A 20,106-nucleotide genomic window follows, 5' to 3' on the forward strand; every position below is an offset into this window, starting at 1 on the left:
GCATCTGCACAGGAAGGTACCTGGTGTGAAGACGTTGGAGCATGAGAGCGGTGAGGGTAGAAGTGCAGGTAGGCAGTCCAGTGCCAGCGATTGGAATCCAAGCAGGGTGAGGAGGGCATCCACTTGGGGCACCCAGGTGGGGAATATCCCAGAACAGGGTATCAGAACACAAGATGGGAAGGAGGGCATCCTTGTGGGGACGACAGTGGGTATGGGATGTTGGAGCCCAAGTGGGGTAAAGGAGGGTGTCTGTGTGCAATGAGGGGTGGTCATGCAACAGCGGCCAAAGATTTATACATTCAGGGGCACTGATCAAGTAAGTAAAGATATTAAGGATAATGGGAACCAGGTTTCTCATTGTCAGAGAAGGCATTATAGGTATGGGAAGGCAGAAAACGAGGAGAGACCCTGTGATGATTTGAATTGGAGATATAAGTGTGAATTTATTATTTGAGGGCGAGGAAGAGGGCCAAATGTGTTTACACATGTGTATATACATGTGTGTTCTCTAGCTTTGCCTGCTCAGTGAGAGGACCTGGGAGCATAGCAAGCACCTGGATCTTGATTTCTAAATACTCTTCCACTGAAAGGAAACAGGATACTTTGGAGAAATGGCAGATTTCAAGTCTGGGACAAGGAATGTATAAAATATGCCTGGAACGTCTTGTGCCAGAAAATAAAGAGGTACTCAAAGAAAGATGGGTATATATCAAAGGGACAGCTTGAGGGGGCTCCTGCTTGTCAACTATGAGATAATATGAGCATTAAAATAAATAATGACCATAACATTATTATCCATTGAATGAAATAGCAACTTTAAATCCATACAGATATAAATAAATGAAGATAATGAAATTTGGTTGAGATATAGGATCTCTCCCCACAAAAAGTTTATTAATTACAAAGAGAAAAAGAGCAATTTTGTAGTGGAGAGTCCTCTCAGACACCACCCTGATCAAGTAATCAAAATGAATGACACAATAATGGGATAAATCAAATGTATGAGATACAATGAGAAGAATACAGCATCACTTCTGTGATACTTCTCACCAAAGATGCATAATTTTAATGTAATTATTAGTAAACCTCAGATAAAGCCAAAATGAAGGACATTCTGCAAAATAACTGGCTTGTCATCTTCAAAAATGTCATGAGATTCAAGTAGAAACAGAACTGTTCCAGACTGAAGGAGCTTAAAGAAATATAACTGTGTTTTTCTGAATTGGATCTTTTTGCTATAAAGAACATTATTGAGATAACTGACAAACTTGAATGGAGTCTGAGAGTTGACAGTGGAATGAAATGGTTATATTGTGTTTATGTAGGAGAATGTCTTTATTTTAGGAATCCACTAATGTATTGGGGAGGTTATGAGCATCAGATTGGCAATTTGCTCTCCAATGGTTCAGGTGAAAAAAACATACCATAGTTGCAACTTTTTTTGAGATTGCTTCAAAATGAAAACTTAAAAAAATATATATTCGCTTTGGCCACTTAATTTCCTAGGTCTTTGCACATGCCCCTACCCCAGCCCTTTCCCCAGAATTACCCCCTTGGGAACCCTTGCTTCTCCGTCATGTCATTTCCTCTGTGTAGGGAGGGTACCCTTTAGAATATGTACCATGTTCCCTGGCATTAACGTTTACCTGTCTATGTCTACATTTCTATTTACCCCAAAGCATAGATAGAGTCCATGCCCATCACACTCATATCTGTATCCCTAGTACTTAGCACAGCACCTGGCATTGTGCTTGAAGAACAGCCATGCGGAGAGGGAGAGAGACAAGATTATAGGTGTAAATTTGGGAAACACTTCTAGAGCCAACAAGGTTAAGTGGGGAAAGCAGGAGATTTGGATACTGCCTAGCCTAGGTTTGAATTACAGCTGGGTGATCCTAGACAAGACTTAGACTCTCTGAGCCTTGGTTTCCTCGCGTGTAAAGTGGGTTGTTAGGTGAAGCAAAGGTAATAAGGTTTGTAAGTAAGTCATCTAGTTGAGTTCCTGGTGCTTAGCAGGTATGCAACAAATTTTAGTTTCCCTTTTCACTTAAAAATAAGAATAAAAACCATCAAAGAAGACTAGAAGTTTAGAACTCCAGCTTATATTCCTGACTTTACTATAACTTTAGTATATGAACTTGGATACGTTATTTCACTTTACAAGACTTCAATTTGCTTCTCAGTAAAATGGAAGGTGGAAAAATGGAGAGATGAGGAGTGGGCTTAATGACTGTCATGCTACCAAGATCTCATAGTTCTAAAATATAACAAGATTTCCCTTCTGGGTAATAGTGAGTACAGACAATGAAGGATAAGAAAGATTCTGCTATATTTAAAGGATGTTCCTCAGTTTAAGCTTAGCAGACTAAGTCCACCTCCTGCTGGACTGTACAATTGACTCGTTTATGCCTGTTTAAAGCAGAGGTAAATTGAGAGGTGGTAGTGTTGTTAGGTTACTGTTGAGCACATTAATAATTTATGAGCCATCAAGGAATTAACACACACTTTCAGTTAATACTGCATTTTTCCTTATTCGTAATTCTTTGCCTAATTGCTTTTTCCTTTAAAAATAAGGGAGCTGAGACCTTGGATATTTGCCTAATGGCTCAAACAGAGCCATGACCCATTGCCAAGTCTTTCAGTCCTTTTATAGCCTGGGGACATTTGCCATTGAAAGAAAGCTGATGGGTTTGATTTTCCTGAAAGGGATACTTTGCACTGACCTCTGGCCCCATTAGATACTTTGGTCATTGCCCATTCACTGTAATGGGTGCAATAAATTTGTTTTAATTTAGGACATTATCAAGTAGGGAATATTGACAAAGACAAAACAATGTTTTGAAAAGAGCCAGGATGAAATCATAAATAAATAAATATGTTGAATTTAGCTGATAAATTAACAAAGGTTTATTCATAAGAGTCTGACTGGACTATTTCAAAGTTAGGCCAAAGGTGATTCCATTTCTAATAGAAATGTCGTCTTTCTCTTTAGGCCAGAGGATACGTGTGCATCAAAGAAAGACATTGCAAAGTGTAGAAAGGCATTTATCCCTTCTGACAGATCTGTTTTAAATAGATCTATTTGTTTTCAGCTAAATGCCAAAAACAGCCAGATGAGTCTAGTAGCCTTTTCTACAGCAGGGTATTTATTTTCTTTGCGTAAATACCTTTATTAGGGATCTCAGCAGGCTGTTTCTCCACCTTTTCTTTGTATCAGTCCTTTAGAGTAGTGTCACAGCACTGAAATTCTGGTTAAACATTACCTGTCTGTGTTTCCTTTTGAGTGAAAGAAATGACTCCTAACTTGGATATATTCCTCTTGAGGAAGGGGATAAGGGTGCAGATGGCACTGATCCTTATGCTAATATTCTTACACAGGTAACGTCGTTCGGACAGACAGCAAAAAGATCCAATAAACCGCAAAGCATATTTGCAAAGCTGTGAGGCCTTGGCTGGTGTTGTTTTATGCAAAGTCCAAATGGCTAAATCTTCCAGGTTACAGGTAGCCCGAGGGCATTTTTAGCTGCATAAAAACTAATTGGAACAACTTGAATGGAAGAAAATTTTGCCTGAAGTCTTTAATCACGCTGGTAACTTAATCGTTTTCTGTTCCACTTAGGGCAGTTTTAGGAAAGTGAATCCATGCATGCAGCTTAGGAAACCTTACACAAGCTCAGAAGAGTTGGGGAGAATCATAAACATCTCATTTAGCAAGTTTGGGGTGTGTGTCTCATGTTTTGACATCACTGCTCAGGGACAGGAAAGCCATAGTTAGATAGGGGAAAGTATAATTTTTTAAAAGGTCTAACAAAGCAAGACACAAGAAAGCTGATTCTGGTTTCTCTATGATGATGAGGAATATTTCTCCATGAGGAATTTATTGATCATCTTTATATGCAAAAGGTCCAAAACTCTGTAACTCATGACTAATTCAGTGAGCTCTCCACATGGTAACACACCAACAGTTTGACATGTGCTGCTGTGAAATGAAGTGTATTTTAGAAGAAAGAGAGTGGACTGAAAGTCTAAAGACCTTTTGATCAAGTTCTGGTTCTGCCTCTTGCTAGCTCTGTAAGTTTATGCAGGTTATTCAAACTTCTTGAGCCTGACTTTCCACCTGCATGGAATTAATACTTTCTCAGACACCTCATGGAGGTTTTGTAAAAATTCTTTAAGCTAATCAATAGAAAAGTACGTGCAAGCTATAAAGCCCTCTGCAAATATAAGAAATTATTTTTATATCACTATGATAGGATAATGTTCTAGGTCATTTTATTTTTATTTGGTTGTTTTAATTTCACTCTTGCATGTAGACTACATGCATTTGCTGTAATTCACCGAATCAAAATCCCCAGCTCTGCAAAAGCCACACTTGGAAGAACATGATAAAAACGGTTTCGTTTGGACTGTACACCCATCTGAAGTCTTCTTTGGAATGTAATTCAGTCAGAAGCAATTATGGCACTAGTAAATATTCTGAGAATTCATGAAATCCCACAGTCAATACCAAAAGCATTTGAAAGCCACAACACTGGCTGCTTTTGAGGCTCTAAATGGGGCCACTTGCACTCACTGTGGCACTGCCTGCTCCCACCACTCAGGAGAGATGGCACTCAAATTCCCTGGAGTCTCTTCAAACAGTATTTTTCTTCCTTCCTCGTGGACCTTCCTTAACAATATACCTTTCTGGATTAAGAGATGATATAGTGTTTTAGGGTTTTTCCCCACCCCTCAGGCATTCAACATGAGTATTCTACAATTTTATCTTATATAAAAACCTTTGTGAAGCAGCGCTGAATTTCCAATACCAGCCTTAAACAACCTGTCATTCAAATCCTTAAGGATGGGTTTATGTGAAAGTGATTTCTCCACACTTGCCTTTGCTTCATCTTAGATGGCACTGTGGTTCTTCCTTCGAAAAAAAAAAAGCACTAATGGAGATGGTTCCTTCAGGCAACTAGCATGGTTCAGTTACTATATCAAATGAAATGTATATAGACAAAAAGCTACAAACACCAGCTTGAGTAGGAGCAGTAATGTGTAGCCAGGTATGCTGTGGCATGTGTGTGCGACTCAGGCATTCAGCCCTGGCCAAATGTCAGACAGTGCAGATAAGGCAGATAAAAATCTTCTGCCTAAGTGGGAACTGTGTAATCTCACTCTGCCTTTCCAACACATCGAAACTAGTTTCACAAAGTCTACGTAGTTCCCAAAAACCTCTAAAGCATCATAGAATGTAAGAAATAGAGGTCATGTGACCTTCAGGTGGATACTTGGATTCCTCTGTAGCACCCTGCACTACCAGATGCTCCAGCCATAGCTTGAATACGTCCAGGGATGGGACGGTACCTCCTTCTAGAACATCTCAATCTATTTTTGGACAATTCTAATTTTAGGAAATGTGGTGTTTTGTTTTAACTATTCCCAATGTCTAAGGCTCTACTTAACCTGTGGGGAATGTCACCTATCTGAGGTCTGTATCGGTTCTGAATATTCAACCAGTGGCAATCCCATCTACCCACTTGTCATCTGGCACAGAGCTCCCCTTGTTACTACAAAGCAATCAGGAGAAACTCTGCCCATTATCTGAATCTAGCTCTATGTTCTAACCTATGGATTTCCCCTTTAAATGTATACTTACCAAAAAGAAATAAAGCAAATCTTACTAAAGCCATGCTAGCTTCTAGTAATCAGAACTTTTTTTTAAATGTACAGAAAAACTCTGTTTTAATATTCCTTTTGGGAGTTTTGCCCATATGTGCATTAACCCACCAGTTTAGTTTGTAAACTAACTCCTGCCTTGAAGAATTGAAGCTGTATTTGGGTATATTCTATCTGCTAGTACTTTTCCCATTCTTCACAGTTCCTCTGTACCTTACATATATATTGATTTACTTCTCATTGGATAATACTTTTGCTCAACGTGCTTGTCATGAGCGTCACTATCTCTGCATTCATTTCAGCCAACGTAGCCTCATATTTTAGTTTTGAATGTCCTTGTTGTCTTTGCTCAGGGTACATGAGTGACTGCAAACAGGCTATTTTGTGCTGACAAGCCATAGTCTGAATGGTGTGCAGACACAAAAATACAAATTGCATGTTTTGGATTTGGGTTTGAACTGGCCTCATTAGCAGCCAATCTACTAGGTAGTCTATACCCATAAAGCATGGATCGAGAAGCAAAAACTAATTTCTGAATTTTGGTTCTGCTCTTCATGCTGGATAAATTATTCATTCCCTAGTGCACCTTTATAAGAGAAAATGGCTGATGATTATGCTTACCTTTACAGATACATCACAGAGCTAATATGAACTATTTAGCGTAAAATAACTGAAACTTTTTTAACACTAAAATAAGATATATCAATATAATGTTGTAGTATGCAAAAACTAACCTAAAGACTATCTTGTTCTCTTTAAAAGAGAATGTTTCATTCCATTCCCATAAAAGGTTTACATAAAATTACATTATAATATTATATATCATTCATATATATGCCTATATATGATATATATTATCCTTTTAGCATAAAGAAAGCTACCTAGGTGACCAGGAATATGAAACACTGAAAAATTGAGTGTTTTCCTTACCTGCCATTAGTTCACATTTACTTTCACTGAATTCATGGGGCAGCTGCATCCTGGAAATGCCTATTTTCACTGACCACAACTTCAGCAAACAGAGGTCCCGGTGTGTCTCTTAAACTCTGGGCTTCTGTGAAACTCCTGCTGAAGTCTGGATACCCGTGGGTTGAGGTAAACTAGTTCCACTGATCAGGGTCTGGTTTCTTCTGCTTTGTTTGACTTGGGTGTGCTTAGCTTCCATCTGTCTGTCATCCTAGAATAGCAGCCAGAGACAGCCTGTGTTATATCTCTTGGGCAGGAAGGTTAAGTCCCCTGGCATGAATTGCATTCAGCAACTAAATAAATAAGATAGCTTGGAGACGGGCTTTTATTCATAGGAAACCAGATAGCCTTTTTGATGATAAAATATTTATTCCCTATTGTCTTCTTGTTGCCAGGACTACTGCTTATGGCACGTTTCTTAAAAGGAGCTAGAGTGCTAAAGAGGTTATAGGAATTAGTAGGGTAATTTTTATTTTCAAGAATATCTTGAATGATATTATATTGCCCAGAACTGAGTGTGATTTGCCATTTAATGTTGATTGAGATCACACCATGTCCCACTTTAAGTCAATACTTCTTTTTAATCATTGTTTTCCTCTAAGAAACAACATCTTCACTTTATAGCTTAAGAAACTGACCAAACATGTCGTCAGTTTTAAGGCAGCTAAATGAATTAATCAATGCGAATTCATGTAAGTGTTTAGAAAAATCTAACTACTCAAAATGAACATTTTGTGATAACTTAACTTTATTTAACATAATTTTATTATTTTAACTATTTACAAAGTACCAGCTAAGTCCTATTGGAGACCCAAAGGTGTCAAGATCTCTGACCTGCAGGAGCATTCTGTTTAGTAGGGTGTTAGTATACAAATACAGATCATTCCAAGGCAGACTCTGATAAGCACTGTGCTAGGAGTACAAAGTACTAGAAGGATATGGAATTCTGACTGGGAGTATCCAAGAGGACTTTGAGGAAATGCTGTCTTTGAGTTGGAACTTGACAAATAACAAAAGTAGGTAACATTTATTGAGCGCTTACTAAATGTCAGCACTGTTCAAAGTACTTTAAACTTATTAATTCCTTTAATTCTCTTGATTAACATTATAAGCTAAGTCTTGTTATAATTCCCATTTTACAGTTGTACAAACTGAGGCACAGAACAGTTAAATAATTTGCCAAAGTTCATAGAGCTGGTAAGTGATGGAGTGAAGTTTCAAATTCAAGGAGTCTTGCACCAGAATGCTTACTGTCATTCTTAACCATAACGCCATACTACTTCCCGTCAGAGAAAAATAAGATGTCACCAAGCAGATTCAGGGCAGCGGCTCAGCCACAGCCATGGAGAAGGGAAAATTCAGGAATGTTTGGAAAGGGCAAAGTTTATTAGTGTGGCTTGAATGTGGAGAAACAAAAAAGGGACTGAGGAATTGTAGACTATAAGATATACACAGAATGCAAGGAGGTTTGGATTGCAGAAGGTTGGATTTGCAGGTTTGGCCTGAGGAACTGCAGTGGGGAGCAGGGAAGTGCCTGGTCAGATTTTTGTCAGAGGAAGACCTTGTGGAGAGGAGGATTGAGTGACTGAAGAGAAGGACATCCTTTAGGAATTTATGAATTAAATCATTAAAAAACCAATTTTTGAGCTTCTCCTATGTGCCAAGCACTGTTCTGAGTGCTGAGCATATAGCAAGGAATAAGGGAGACAAGATAGACAAGGCTTCCAATTTCATTGTTTGAAAGAATATGGAAATAAATGGATGAATAAGCAAGTTAATTTTATATAGTCCTGAAAGAAAGAAATAGGTCAATGTGATATGACAGAAAGCGACCATTGGCAGGGGAATGGCCACTTTGGAATGGTGGTCAGGGAAGGCCTCTCTGAGCAGGTGACATTCCAACTGAGGCCTGAATGACAGAGGAGCCAGTCACGGGGAAGGCAGGGGAAGGGTTCAGCAAAACAGGATTTGGGTTTATGAGGAAAAGCAGAATTAACAAATGCAAAAGCTCTGGATTGGGAAAGAGCTTGGAAGGTTCAAAGGACAGAAAGAATGCCAAAAGAAGTGCTTAGCAGAGATGGGGAAGGATACAAGGCGAGGTTGGAGAGATAAGCAGGGCTAGCGCCTTGTAGGTTAGGGTAGAGTATTTGTGTTTTATTCTAAATGAACTGGGAAGCAATTGGAAGGTTTTAAGTATGTTTTAAGTAGGTGAATGGCTTACTCTGTTTTATATTTTGAAAAGATCACTCTGGATAATTTATGGAGAATGGATTATAAGGGGACAGAAGTGAAAGCAGGAAAATCAATTAGAGGCAAATTGCAGAGGTCCAGAAAAGAAAGAGATTATATGGCCTAGACCTTGAAGGAGGAGAGATGGATGGATTAGGGTTACATTTTGGAGGCAAAGTTAAAAAGATTTGGATTAGGTGCAAGATATGGGAAAAAGAAAGGTACCAATGATGACTCCAAGAATTTTGAACCCACTGAATGGTGTGGTGCCTGTAATGAGCTAGAGAGAACTAGCTTGGGAACAGGGGGAGTTACGAGTTCTGCTATGGACATGTGGGGCTGTTTGGGGGGTAACTAGGTCACCTCTTTCAGGGTGCTAAAGTCTGGATGAGAGAGGTGGATACCACAGGAATTACAGTTATACAATTAACTGACAAATGTGACTAGATATTAGGGCGAGGGCTTTGATAACTTCAGGTTTGAGTCTGAAAAGGTAGAAAGGAAGAGATCCCATTAACCAACATGATAGAGTAGGAGAAGTTTGGCAAAGAGAAGGCTTAATGAAAGCCAGGAATCATGAGGAAATTCCCATTTGAATAGTGGACAAAGGTACAGGCTTTAGAATCTGAAAGACTTGGGATTGAATCCTAGGTGAGCCGTTTACCAAACCCGTGTAACAAGTTACTTGGTTGCCTCAGCCCCCGTTTCTAATCTATAAAATGAGAGAAATGATTTGGTAATGATAAGATAGTGATAATGAGTAAATGAAATGATATATGTAAATGCTTAATACATAGGAATCATGCAATAAATACTATTATCACTGTCTCTTATAATCACTATTATAATAATAACAATATAAAAATAACAATAACTGTTGGGATGTGTTTTATTTCTGTTGATTATTACTAAGATAATAATGTTCTGACTATTAGTTCCTTTTAAGCAAGGCTTGCAAGGATATTAATCCAGATTTGATATTCAACTCTTTTTTGCTATATTTAATCATCAAAACAAATTACATATTATTTATGTACTTTTCCCAATTTACGGATCAATACACTAAGGCTCCGAAAGGGTACCATGTCCAAGGTTACACAGCTAGGAATTGGAGCCTACCTGGAAGAGCCAGGACTCACACCTAGATCTGACTTGCTCCAAATAATCCTGAACTCTTCTCCAACAAATCACCAGTGAGATAAAAATACCATTGTACCACTTTGCCAGTTCTCTGGGATCTATGCTGAGTGAATAAATTCTGTTTTATAAAAATGTTATTAGCAAAGCACCACCGTGGTTTTCACAGTGTCTCATGGAATTTTCCAGTGCTGGACAATGTGCCTCTCAAGGCCTGTCTTTGGAGGACATGAAGAAAAGTCTCCAGTTCTCACCCATTGACAAATATGGTAAGTATACAGATTCATCAGATTGACTAAGGAAACTACCCCTAGGAAGGTGATGTCTATTTGGAAATGAAGGAGAAAAGATTCTATCTTGTAATAAGTAGAGATGAAGGGTACTTTAAAAATATTATATTATAAAAGTGCAGACTTTGCTCTTGTAAGTCTTGTATAAGTCTACAGTTACCTTTGCATTTAATAATGTGTGCATAAGTGAGTAGTGTATGTGGAAGTATATGGGAGTGTGTGTGCCCGTGGGAAAAAGTACAACTCTTTTTTGAAAATAATCTCCTGCATCTCGTGACATTCCAAACACCTTGTTTCCACCTTATTGAGTCTACTACCTCTAAGTCCCACATTGTGCAGGTGTAGGGAGGAGGAGAAAACAAGAGATGAATTTCCACAATTACATCATATCCTTGCTAAAGAGGAGTGTTTCCTCTTTAGCAAGTACCGGAGGGTAAAACGTGAACCCAGCTATTTGCTCAAAAAGCTGGAGAGGAGGTGAGGGTATCACTGATGGGATCTGTTTTGCACAGGACTATTTTAGAAAGAGCTAATAAAGCTCTTCGAAATAGTTAACATAGCTCTGTGCTCGCCCCTGGAAGCCAGAGGATGGTCAGTCCCCCTTTTCAGCTGCCATATAAATGTGCCAGGCCGGCCTCTGGTGTCCTTTCTCCCACCTCTAAGCCTGAGAAGCTCTATATTTAATTGGAATTTTAGTACAATGGGCTCATTTATTCATGGGAACTTCCTTTGACAATATGGAGGACTGAAAAAATGTATGTCAGTTAAAGAGATCAGATTTATTACAAGGACTGGGTTTGTGGAAGAATAAATTCGGTGGTGTGTGCCTGGTTCTGTGATATAGATGGCAACAGACCCTGCAGCTTTAGAATCCTCACCAATGCACCTCGGCTGCAGAGTATCATACCTAAGGCAATAGGAAGCCTCTAAGAAACGAAGAAAAAAAATTGTTCTGCATAGATTCGACAAACTACTTGGGAACCCTAAAGAAAGGAAACTTTGTGCTTCCGACTCCCAGTATGTGTCTAGAATGCAATCGAGTGCTTTTTATCATCAGCTTTACAACATAATTGGCCAATCCAGTAACGGGGGAAAATGTGCTCTAAGTGTCACATCACCACATTTTTTATAGATATAATATCGTTTTTTCAAACCTTTACAGATGTGACTGCACAACCACAAAATAAAGGGCACCCTTTGAAATGTGTGCTTTGACCAGAAGTCTTTTCTTTCATGGTGGAGTTTCAAGATGAAGCATTTCTTAACGATCTGTTTCTTAAAGGGATAAGACGTTGAGCAGAATTCCTCAAAATGAAGTTAGACAAAAGTGATGCAATGATTTAAAAAAGTAGGGTTTTCCTATGCATATATGTACCAGGGGTAGAAGAAAACATTAGCATGTTTGAATGGAGTGACAGTCCCAATAGACAAAAAAGATATATTCAATATCTCCCACTAGGAACATCACATCGTATAAGAAAGAACTCTTTAATTGCCCTCCATTTCTACTTCATAAACTAGTTGTGGTATAACAGCAACTTTATGAACTGTTTCTTCCCCACCCACAGAACAGGGCTAGAGAATGAAGATAAAATTAAGTACCTAACAGTACTTGAGACCTTTCACCCTGAAGTAACAAAACATGTAGATATGGTTCAGTCTTTCCTTAAAGCCTGTGTTCAAATTTCATTTGGTCCCTCTTAAGCTGAGTGACTGCACAGAGTCTGTCCTTCAACTCTGGTGATGATGGTGTCCATAATAAATGTCAGCATCCATGCCCTGCTGATTTTGCTACCCATCTCCGAAGGCGAGCCCTCCCACCCTAGAAGGACGGGTGCTCACAATCAGATTTCCACTGGAGTCCTATGGAGAGAGAGGCGTGGAGCGTCATAGGCCAGAAAAATCCCATGCAGTGCATTAAAAGGTTGATTATAGTGATGGAAGGATTACGAGCTTATTAAAGCATCTGTCTATGCCTGGGATGAAGTTGCGGTTTCAGTCTGGACGAAAGGAAATATTTTTGCTCTAAGGTGTAGATTTCTAGTCCGCCCAGAATTAGGATTCAGTAATGAGTATCCTGCTTCCCCTAATCTCAGCGGGCCAGGGCCAGCCCCACTAGCAGGAGAGGACCGGTCACAGCAGCGTTGGCAGCGGTGGTGCTGCCTCTCGGGAGAGTATATGTGCTGCCTAAGAGCTTTTGACAAAGACCTTTCTTATGAAAATAAATATGCCCGTCGAACTGCACATTGCCAGAAGTCTTAATGAAAATGTGGATGGCTGAGTTGGTTCTGAAAACTCAGCTATCAAAGGGGAGCAAAGGCAGCATTAGCTATTGACAAATGTGCCCATTTTCACAGAAACAATGAATGGTTTCCCTACTTGGAATGGAAAGGTAACTGCTTCCCTGCTCACGTCCTACGTTCTCTAGGACTGTGGCCAGATTCTGAGGCACTAGCTCAATTCTCTGGACACACCCAGGGCTATTGCTTCAATGAGCATCAAATGCCACTAGTATTCAGACCTAAGCACTAAAGTACACTTAAAAATTGGACTTTCAGATAGAAAAAAAAAAGAAAACAACCAGAGCCAACCTGTTACAGAGAATACTCTTTCCTTTTCTCTACTGCCATCTCCACTTCCCTTTTCAGCCATCAACGGTTTTGCACTCACTATGTGTCAGACACCGTGCTAATTGTCTTATGTGCATTACCAGCCTTATGACTTCTCCCCTCTACAAATGAAGACACAGGCTCAAAAAGGTTAACAAAAGTCACAGAACTGGTAAGTAGTGGAGGCAGGGCTTAAACCCAGATTCGCCTGACATGAAGCCCGTACTTCTAGCCATCATGATAAACCACCTTCCTGAACTGTACCCTTCTTTACTCTGAATTCAAAATGTCACGTGGCCAGACACCCATCACTGATGTTCCTCTGATCTCAGCTCTCTGTTTTCATTGTAAATTTTGCTTTTGTTTTACAATTGCTTGCCCACAACTCTTGTCCAAACTCTGCTCTCAGCCAGGAGAGGCTGCTTGGCAGCTGTGCGTTGCACTGGCTGAGGCTGGTTGAGAGAAATGGGGAGATGGGCTGAAAGGCTGATAAGTAACAGCTGAACTTCTTTCCTGATGCAGGCTACGTGTCTGATCCCATGAGCCCGATGCATTTTCATTCTTGCCGGAATTGTGGCAGCTTTGAGGACAGCAGCTGACAGCATTCCGCATTTACCTAAGGAGAGTTTTCCCCCAAACTGACGGCAACAGTTCCAACCATGGCAGCCTTGCTTCCATTTATATTTTACCCTCTAAGGTCTCCTTAAATTGGCTTATTCATACTGGTCCTATTTAATTCCCCACCACAAGTTGGGCTTCGGATTTGTGGCTGAGGAATGAAATGCAAAAGAACCAAAACAGAATGTATTTGAAGAATTGTTTTCAATTTTGTAAAGGAAAAAATAATTTTATGTTGTTGGTTGGAGATGGGGCCTTAGTTGTTGGTGGAGACTTAACAATTATTATGTTTTCATAGACTGAATTAAGTAGACTTGTGTTTGAGAGTCATGCGTTTGATTTCTTAGAATATTGTTCATTTTCTTATCTCATTATGTTACTTAAAGTGTCTGGCTCTGTGATTAAAGATTCTTTGGTGACATACAAAATTGACTCAGAAGTGTATTTCATTCCAACGAGACTTCTACTGAGTACACCTTTCTTTCAGATATATTGGTAAAAATAAGTATTGATCTTCAGATCAAGAAGCTTGCAAAAATATAACACTTATTATTTGGCCTCCTCTCTAATGGTACCTCTGTGCTTTGCCTGGGTGACCTGTTGCTGTCAGCACCGAGGTGTCACAAATGCCATCGGTACCATTATGAAACCGACCCATGCATGCAAAGCTGCCATTCATACCAGGGTCTGGCACAGTGCACTGGGAGGATAGTTGAGGTACCTGCTACCTTCAGAAAAAGAGAAGTCTTCCCTCCACACTCCCAACAAGGAAGGCAGGAATGCTTCCACCAACAAAATAGTTTTGCCATTGAAAGACAGACCTGGAAAAAACAGTCAGGAAACCATGAAAATTCAGTGTTATAATTACTGCTATTCACCTTGGTAAGGGAAATAACATTAGTAAAGGAAGATTGGGCATCCTCTAAATCAAGGTTTCTGGATCTCAGAACAATTGGAGGGAGTAATTCTTTGTGGGAGCTGTCCTATGCACTGTGGGATTTTTAATAGCTACCTGGCTTCTACCTCCAGATGTCAGTAACATCTCCCTAAGTCACAGCAATCAAAAGTGTCTCCAGACTTTTCTTAATGTGCTCTGGGGGACAAAAATCTCCCCAGGTTGAGAACCACTGCCCTAAATCCTGAGATCAGGGGGCTGAAGAGGAATGAAAGGAAGATAGAGCCTGACTCTGACTGGCTGCATTTAGGCAAAACTGCTTTCTCCTCCTCCTTAGTAGTGTGGATTCATAGACAAACGGAGCTGAATGAGTGCTGATTGCTCCTTCTGTGTCTGTGGCAGGCTGCTCCATTCTCCCCCCTCCCCTACCAATTAGAAATGATGTTGCTTGCTGGCAATTTCTATCAGAACAGCAATGCCCCCTCTATTCCTTCAGAGCCTTTCCTTATGACCTGTCGCAAAGTTGGAAGTCCCCACATGTTCTGAAGAGCTTGGCGACAGCCCAGTGCGAATCCAGAGGTAGAAGTGAAAACCATGGTACTTCCAATTAAATTTATCCTTTTTCAGCCCCCAGCCTTTTCACTTCCCCACCCAATTTTTCCGGAGTCACAGATACTCTATCCCACCAAGCGAGTTGCCGAGGGGCTTAATCATAAGCAGGACCAAGGAGCCTGAAGTGACCATATTGGCAAAACGCCTTCTGGCAAAGACAGAAAAAGAGAAAAAAGGGGCTGGTTAAAGAGCACCGGTCTCCCCAGCTCTCCCTCTCCTCCTCTGCTCTAGGTACTTTAGGAAACCAGCCAGCACCAGCCTGGGAAACTTTGGGGCTTAATCCTTTTGAGTTGAGTTGAAAGGAATAACTTGGAGAGTTAAAATTTTTTTAAATATATACATACATACCAATTTTAACTAAAAGATTCACAGTAGGTGTAATGCCGAATGTGTGTCTAATCAGGATTAAAGCAGGAATCCTCCCAGGTTCCCACTGAATGGAGGTCAGATCCAGAGGAATGACTGCTTCTGAAATACCCCTCTTTTAGAGAAGGATTTTCTAGAACAAATTTGTCAAACTCCCTTTCTTTGTTTCCTTTAATTAACCACCTCCTCTCTCCACACTATGTCTCCTTATGTTGCTGCTTCCCTCTGGCTCTTGTTAAGTATCTGTGTCTTGATTCCTGAGAAGGGTAACCTTTTCACAGATGCCAACATATAGCTCACAAACCCTTTTCATTACTGCACTTTTAATGGGGCCCAGGGATCATCTTAGAGCTTGCCTCGAGACCATGGGGATTTTTTGTGTTGGTTTTTTTTTCTCCTTGCTGAAAAAAATGTCTCACTAATTGCTTTCTTTTTGTGCTGGTAAAAATGAACTTCTATGATCATGTTTTTGCATGCTTAGCACATTAAAAAATTTTTTTTCATGTGCATGCAGCACTGAGCTCACTTAGAAGATGTTCAGTTAGCTAAAATTGTAAGCCAAATTACAGCAGCACCGGGAGAGAGTTATCCCAACACAGTGATTATTTGGGTTAAACTATTTCCAAAGCTGACATTTCCCTGGGAAAGAGGAAAAAATGGGTGCCAGTAGTAGGAAAAAGGGCTAGTGCTAGACAATCCATCTGAAATGAAGGACCTGATTTCTTTCTCTCTCATGCTCTCTGCCTTTCCTTAGTTACTTCTTACCTTCCTTCCATCCTTCCTTCCTCCTTTTCTCCCTCCAACAATAATCATTAGCTTTGGAGTCACTCGGGCCTTCTACGGTAGTTGTGTGACCTTGGGCAAGTCACTTTACCTATCTGAGCTCATTTGTAAGATGGTGATAATAAAAATTATGTTGTAAAGTTGCTGTAAGGATTACAAATAATATAAAGTGCATTGAATAGTTCCTGGCACACCATAGGCAATATTGTAAATGTTGTTGTTGTTTATTTTTATATTATGTCACCACACAGCCAAAGAGCTATTCTACAGAAGTAGAGCATGAGAAGGGTAGAGATTTTTCTCTCTTGTGGAAATAACCATTAACATCCCTAAAAACCCCACCTTTGCAAACAGCAAACTGCCAAGCTTATGCTTTTGAGGCAGTTGGAGCCAAGATGCATCAGCCTTAGACAGTGATGTCTTATTTACACCTGAAATAAAATCTGAAGAGAAATGAAATCCTTTAAATCAAATACAAGAATCAGAAAGAATTTCTCAAACAAGGGGGATGATAATTAAAAATAGAAAGAAAACACATTTATTGAGTATCTGCTATATGGCAGGAAGTGTTTTAGATGATTTTAAGTGTATTATTTCAATTAGTTCTCAACTATAATCTCTTCAAATATTTTCTCAGTCCCTTTCTTTTTCTCTTCTTCTTCTGGGACCCCTATAATTCGAATGTTGGTGCGTTTAATGTTGTCCCAGAGGTCTCTGAGACTGTCCTCAGTTCTTTTCATTCTTTTTTCTTTATTCTGTTCCGCAGCAGTGAATTCCACCATTCTGTCTTCCAGGTCACTTATCCGTTCTTCTGCCTCAGTTATTCTGCTATTGATCCCGTCTAGAGTATTTTTAATTTCATTTATTGTGTTTTTCATCATTGCTTGGTTCCTCTTTAGTTCTTCTACATCCTTGTTAAATGTTTCTTGCATTTTGTCTATTCTATTTCCAAGATTTTGGATCATCTTTACTATCATCATTCTGAATTCTTTTTCAGGTAGACTGCCTATTTCCTCTTCATTTGTTAGGTCTGGTGTGTTTTGACCCTGCTCCTTCACCTGCTGTGTGGTTTTTGGTCTTCTCATTTTGCTTATCTTACTGTGTTTGGGGTCTCCTTTTCACAGGCTGCAGGTTCGTAGTTCCTGTTGTTTTTGGTATCTGTCCCCAGTGGCTAAGTTGGTTCAGTGGGTTGTGTAGGCTTCCTGGTGGAGGGGACTAGTGCCTGTGTTCTGGTGGATGAGGTTGGATCTTGTCTTTCTGGTGGGCACGTCCACGTCTGGTGGTGTGTTTTGGGGTGTCTGTGGCCTTATTATGTTTTTAGGCAGCCTCTCTGCTAATGAATGGGGCTGTGTTCCTGTCTTGCTATTTGTTTGGCATAGGGTGTCCAGCACTGTAGCTTGCTGGTCGTTGAGTGAAGCTGGGTCTTGATGTTGAGATGGAGATCTCTGAGAGATTTTCGCCGTTTGGTATTACGTGGAGCTGGGAGGTCTCTTGTGGACCAGTGTCCTGAAGTTGGCTATCCCACCTCAGAGGCACAGCCCTGATGCCTGGCTGGAGCACCAAGAGCCTTTCATCCACACGGCTCAGACTTTTGGGAGGTCGGACGTCTTCTGCCAGCGTTCAGTGGGTGTTCTGTAGGAGCAGTTCCACGTGTAGATGTATTTCTACTGTATCTGTGGGAAAGAAGGTGATCTCCGCGTCTTACTCTTCCACCATCTTGCCCCTCCTCTTGGAAATTATCTTAAAAACAAATGTCCAGTGTTGTCATAGTAACTAAATGATGCTGCAAAAGTCATTGTCTAAATCTTCACCATTTTAAGGGATTCGATTTTGCTGGTGGAAGCAAGGCTGGGGAGCAGTAGAGGCAGTAGAGGCAGTAGACTTCTACCCTTGCCAACAATCCAAGGACCCAAGTTACAGAAGGGACAAACCCAGTCCCGGGGTTTTCTCCTATGCAGCCATGTACATCAAGTAGAACAGATGAGGCAGCCTGCTGAGCTCCCTGGAGCCGCTGCCCGCTCGCTGCCTCGGGCGGTGTGGGGACGTCCCCTCGGGTCCCAGTCCTCGTTCAGCAGCTTTGCGTCACGAGCTTTCAGACTCTGAGCATCTTTTTTTTTTTTCCAAAGTGAGTCCCGAAACCAACTGGAGCTGGCCTAGGTCCGACTTAGAAACCGAACCTCAATTAGTTCTCAAAATAGCTCTGGAAAGGGAGAATGCTCTTCCTGATTTTCCAAGTAAGTGACAAATCCAAGCTAGCATAGAATGGAATCAGGTTTCAAAACTCGGCTTGTCTTGCACTAGCATCCATGAGTTTTTCACTACATAGTACTGCCTCCACTGTGATGGAGAAAAAGGAATAAAAATAGCAAACATTCACAATCCAGAACTGTGGTAAAAGCAGACAAATCTGCAGTTCTGCAGTCCTGAGGAAAATTTGGGAATTACCCAGGAGAAGTTGCAGGGACAAAAATAAAAACAACCAAACCTGTCTTGATTACTATGGCTCATGATTGCAAAGTAAAACCAAAAAAAAAAAAAAAAAAATCATCATCATTTCCTCTGTTTTAATTATGGAAAAAAGAGGGCTAGAATAATCTCAAGGTTCAAAAAACATACATTGTTATTTTCTAGGCACAAAGAGCCAGAAATGACTGACAGAAGCAAGACTCTCACCGTGATAAGCAGGAACAAAACAATTATGAGGGTAAAGCACAGCAATTAGGGAAGCCAAGGAGTTGCACATTTTCCTCTCCTTATTAGCACACTGGGTGGGGAAAGTGAGGAGAGATGGTGTAGCCATTACCAGTAGGATTTGAATACCTTTTTCCTTCCTAGTTTTGTGTTGCTTGTAGTTACTCAAGCATGCAGACTGCAGAGCTCCCCCTGATCAATTCCCTTCCATATTTCACGAGCCACAAGGGCAAAGATGAACCGTTTGACAATTGCAGTCCCTTCACAGGGGATCAGTTGAAGGCTCAGCTGCTGCAGTAACAGACTGTGGTCCAAGACTGTCAGCTCAATTAGCACCATATGCAAAACATGATGGAGAAGCAAAGTTCCTCTCCCTCCTTGGACATCCTACCTTTTGGAAGGCTAACTAGAATCAAAAAGAGCAGGGGTTGTACATTCCTCCTCAGGCCAGAGATCCAAGGCAGCACAGCAGCCGACCCAATGGCAGGGTACTAATTAAATTAGGCTTCTAGAATTAAAACACTGCCCCGGGTGCCAGGGCCCACTGATGAGGACAGGTCTCCGAAGCACTCTCAGTCTAACTTTATGTTTAATTAGTGAGATAAAAAGAATAGTATCTCAAACATCTGTTTTCTAAGCAATGGACTCATATGCAGGAAAAAGGTATCTTTGCCATCTTTAAAGAAGGTTTTGAAGCTCACTAATTTCACTAACTTCCATCTCTTCTTTTATCTCAACTAATCAGGAAAGGGAGAGATTCCAGCAAGACCATGAAATGCAATGAAAATAATTTGAATGTTGGTTTGCCCTTCAGTTTTTACTCATAATAATCCATGGTCTGCTTAACACCACTTCAAAAATTAATCCACGGTGAAGAATGTCAGGTTCTTCTTTCAGAGGTTTTCTTTTCCCGTCCTTAAACTCAAATCAGTCAGAGGGAACGGAATTAATGTCCAAATTGAGGATAGTCTGAGGTGAGAAGAATAAAAATGGATGGGACACTGGATGACATATGTTTATCCTGTACCAGGTATGAAATTGTAGGAGGCAGACTAGCACAGAGCAGTTCTCAAACTTCAGCCGATGTCAGAATCACTAGAGGGTTCATTCAAATGCAGATTGCTGGACCCCACCCCAGGGTTTTAGAATCCGAAGTTTGGGAGTGGGACCCAAAAGCGTGCATTTCCAACAAGCTCCCAGGAGACCTGATGCTGCTGGTCCCAGGACCACATTTCTTTGAGAAGCACTG

At 40.5% G+C, this 20,106-nt stretch overlaps 1 protein-coding gene across 1 annotated transcript in view; it reads left to right on the plus strand.

Moving 5' to 3' along the window:
• Positions 1 to 13,491, plus strand: part of TNNI3K (TNNI3 interacting kinase) — a 299,704-nt gene extending 286,213 nt beyond the window's left edge. Inside the window, exons 24-25 of the mRNA XM_068540108.1 lie at positions 10,183 to 10,262; positions 13,415 to 13,491. Coding sequence (XP_068396209.1) covers positions 10,183 to 10,262; positions 13,415 to 13,491 — 157 coding nt within the window. The remainder of the gene's footprint in view (positions 1 to 10,182; positions 10,263 to 13,414) is intronic.
• Positions 13,492 to 20,106: the final 6,615 nt, after the last annotated feature.

The sequence above is a fragment of the Eschrichtius robustus genome, chromosome 3 (assembly GCF_028021215.1).
Source record: "Eschrichtius robustus isolate mEscRob2 chromosome 3, mEscRob2.pri, whole genome shotgun sequence".
Classification (NCBI taxonomy): Eukaryota; Metazoa; Chordata; class Mammalia; order Artiodactyla; family Eschrichtiidae; genus Eschrichtius; species Eschrichtius robustus.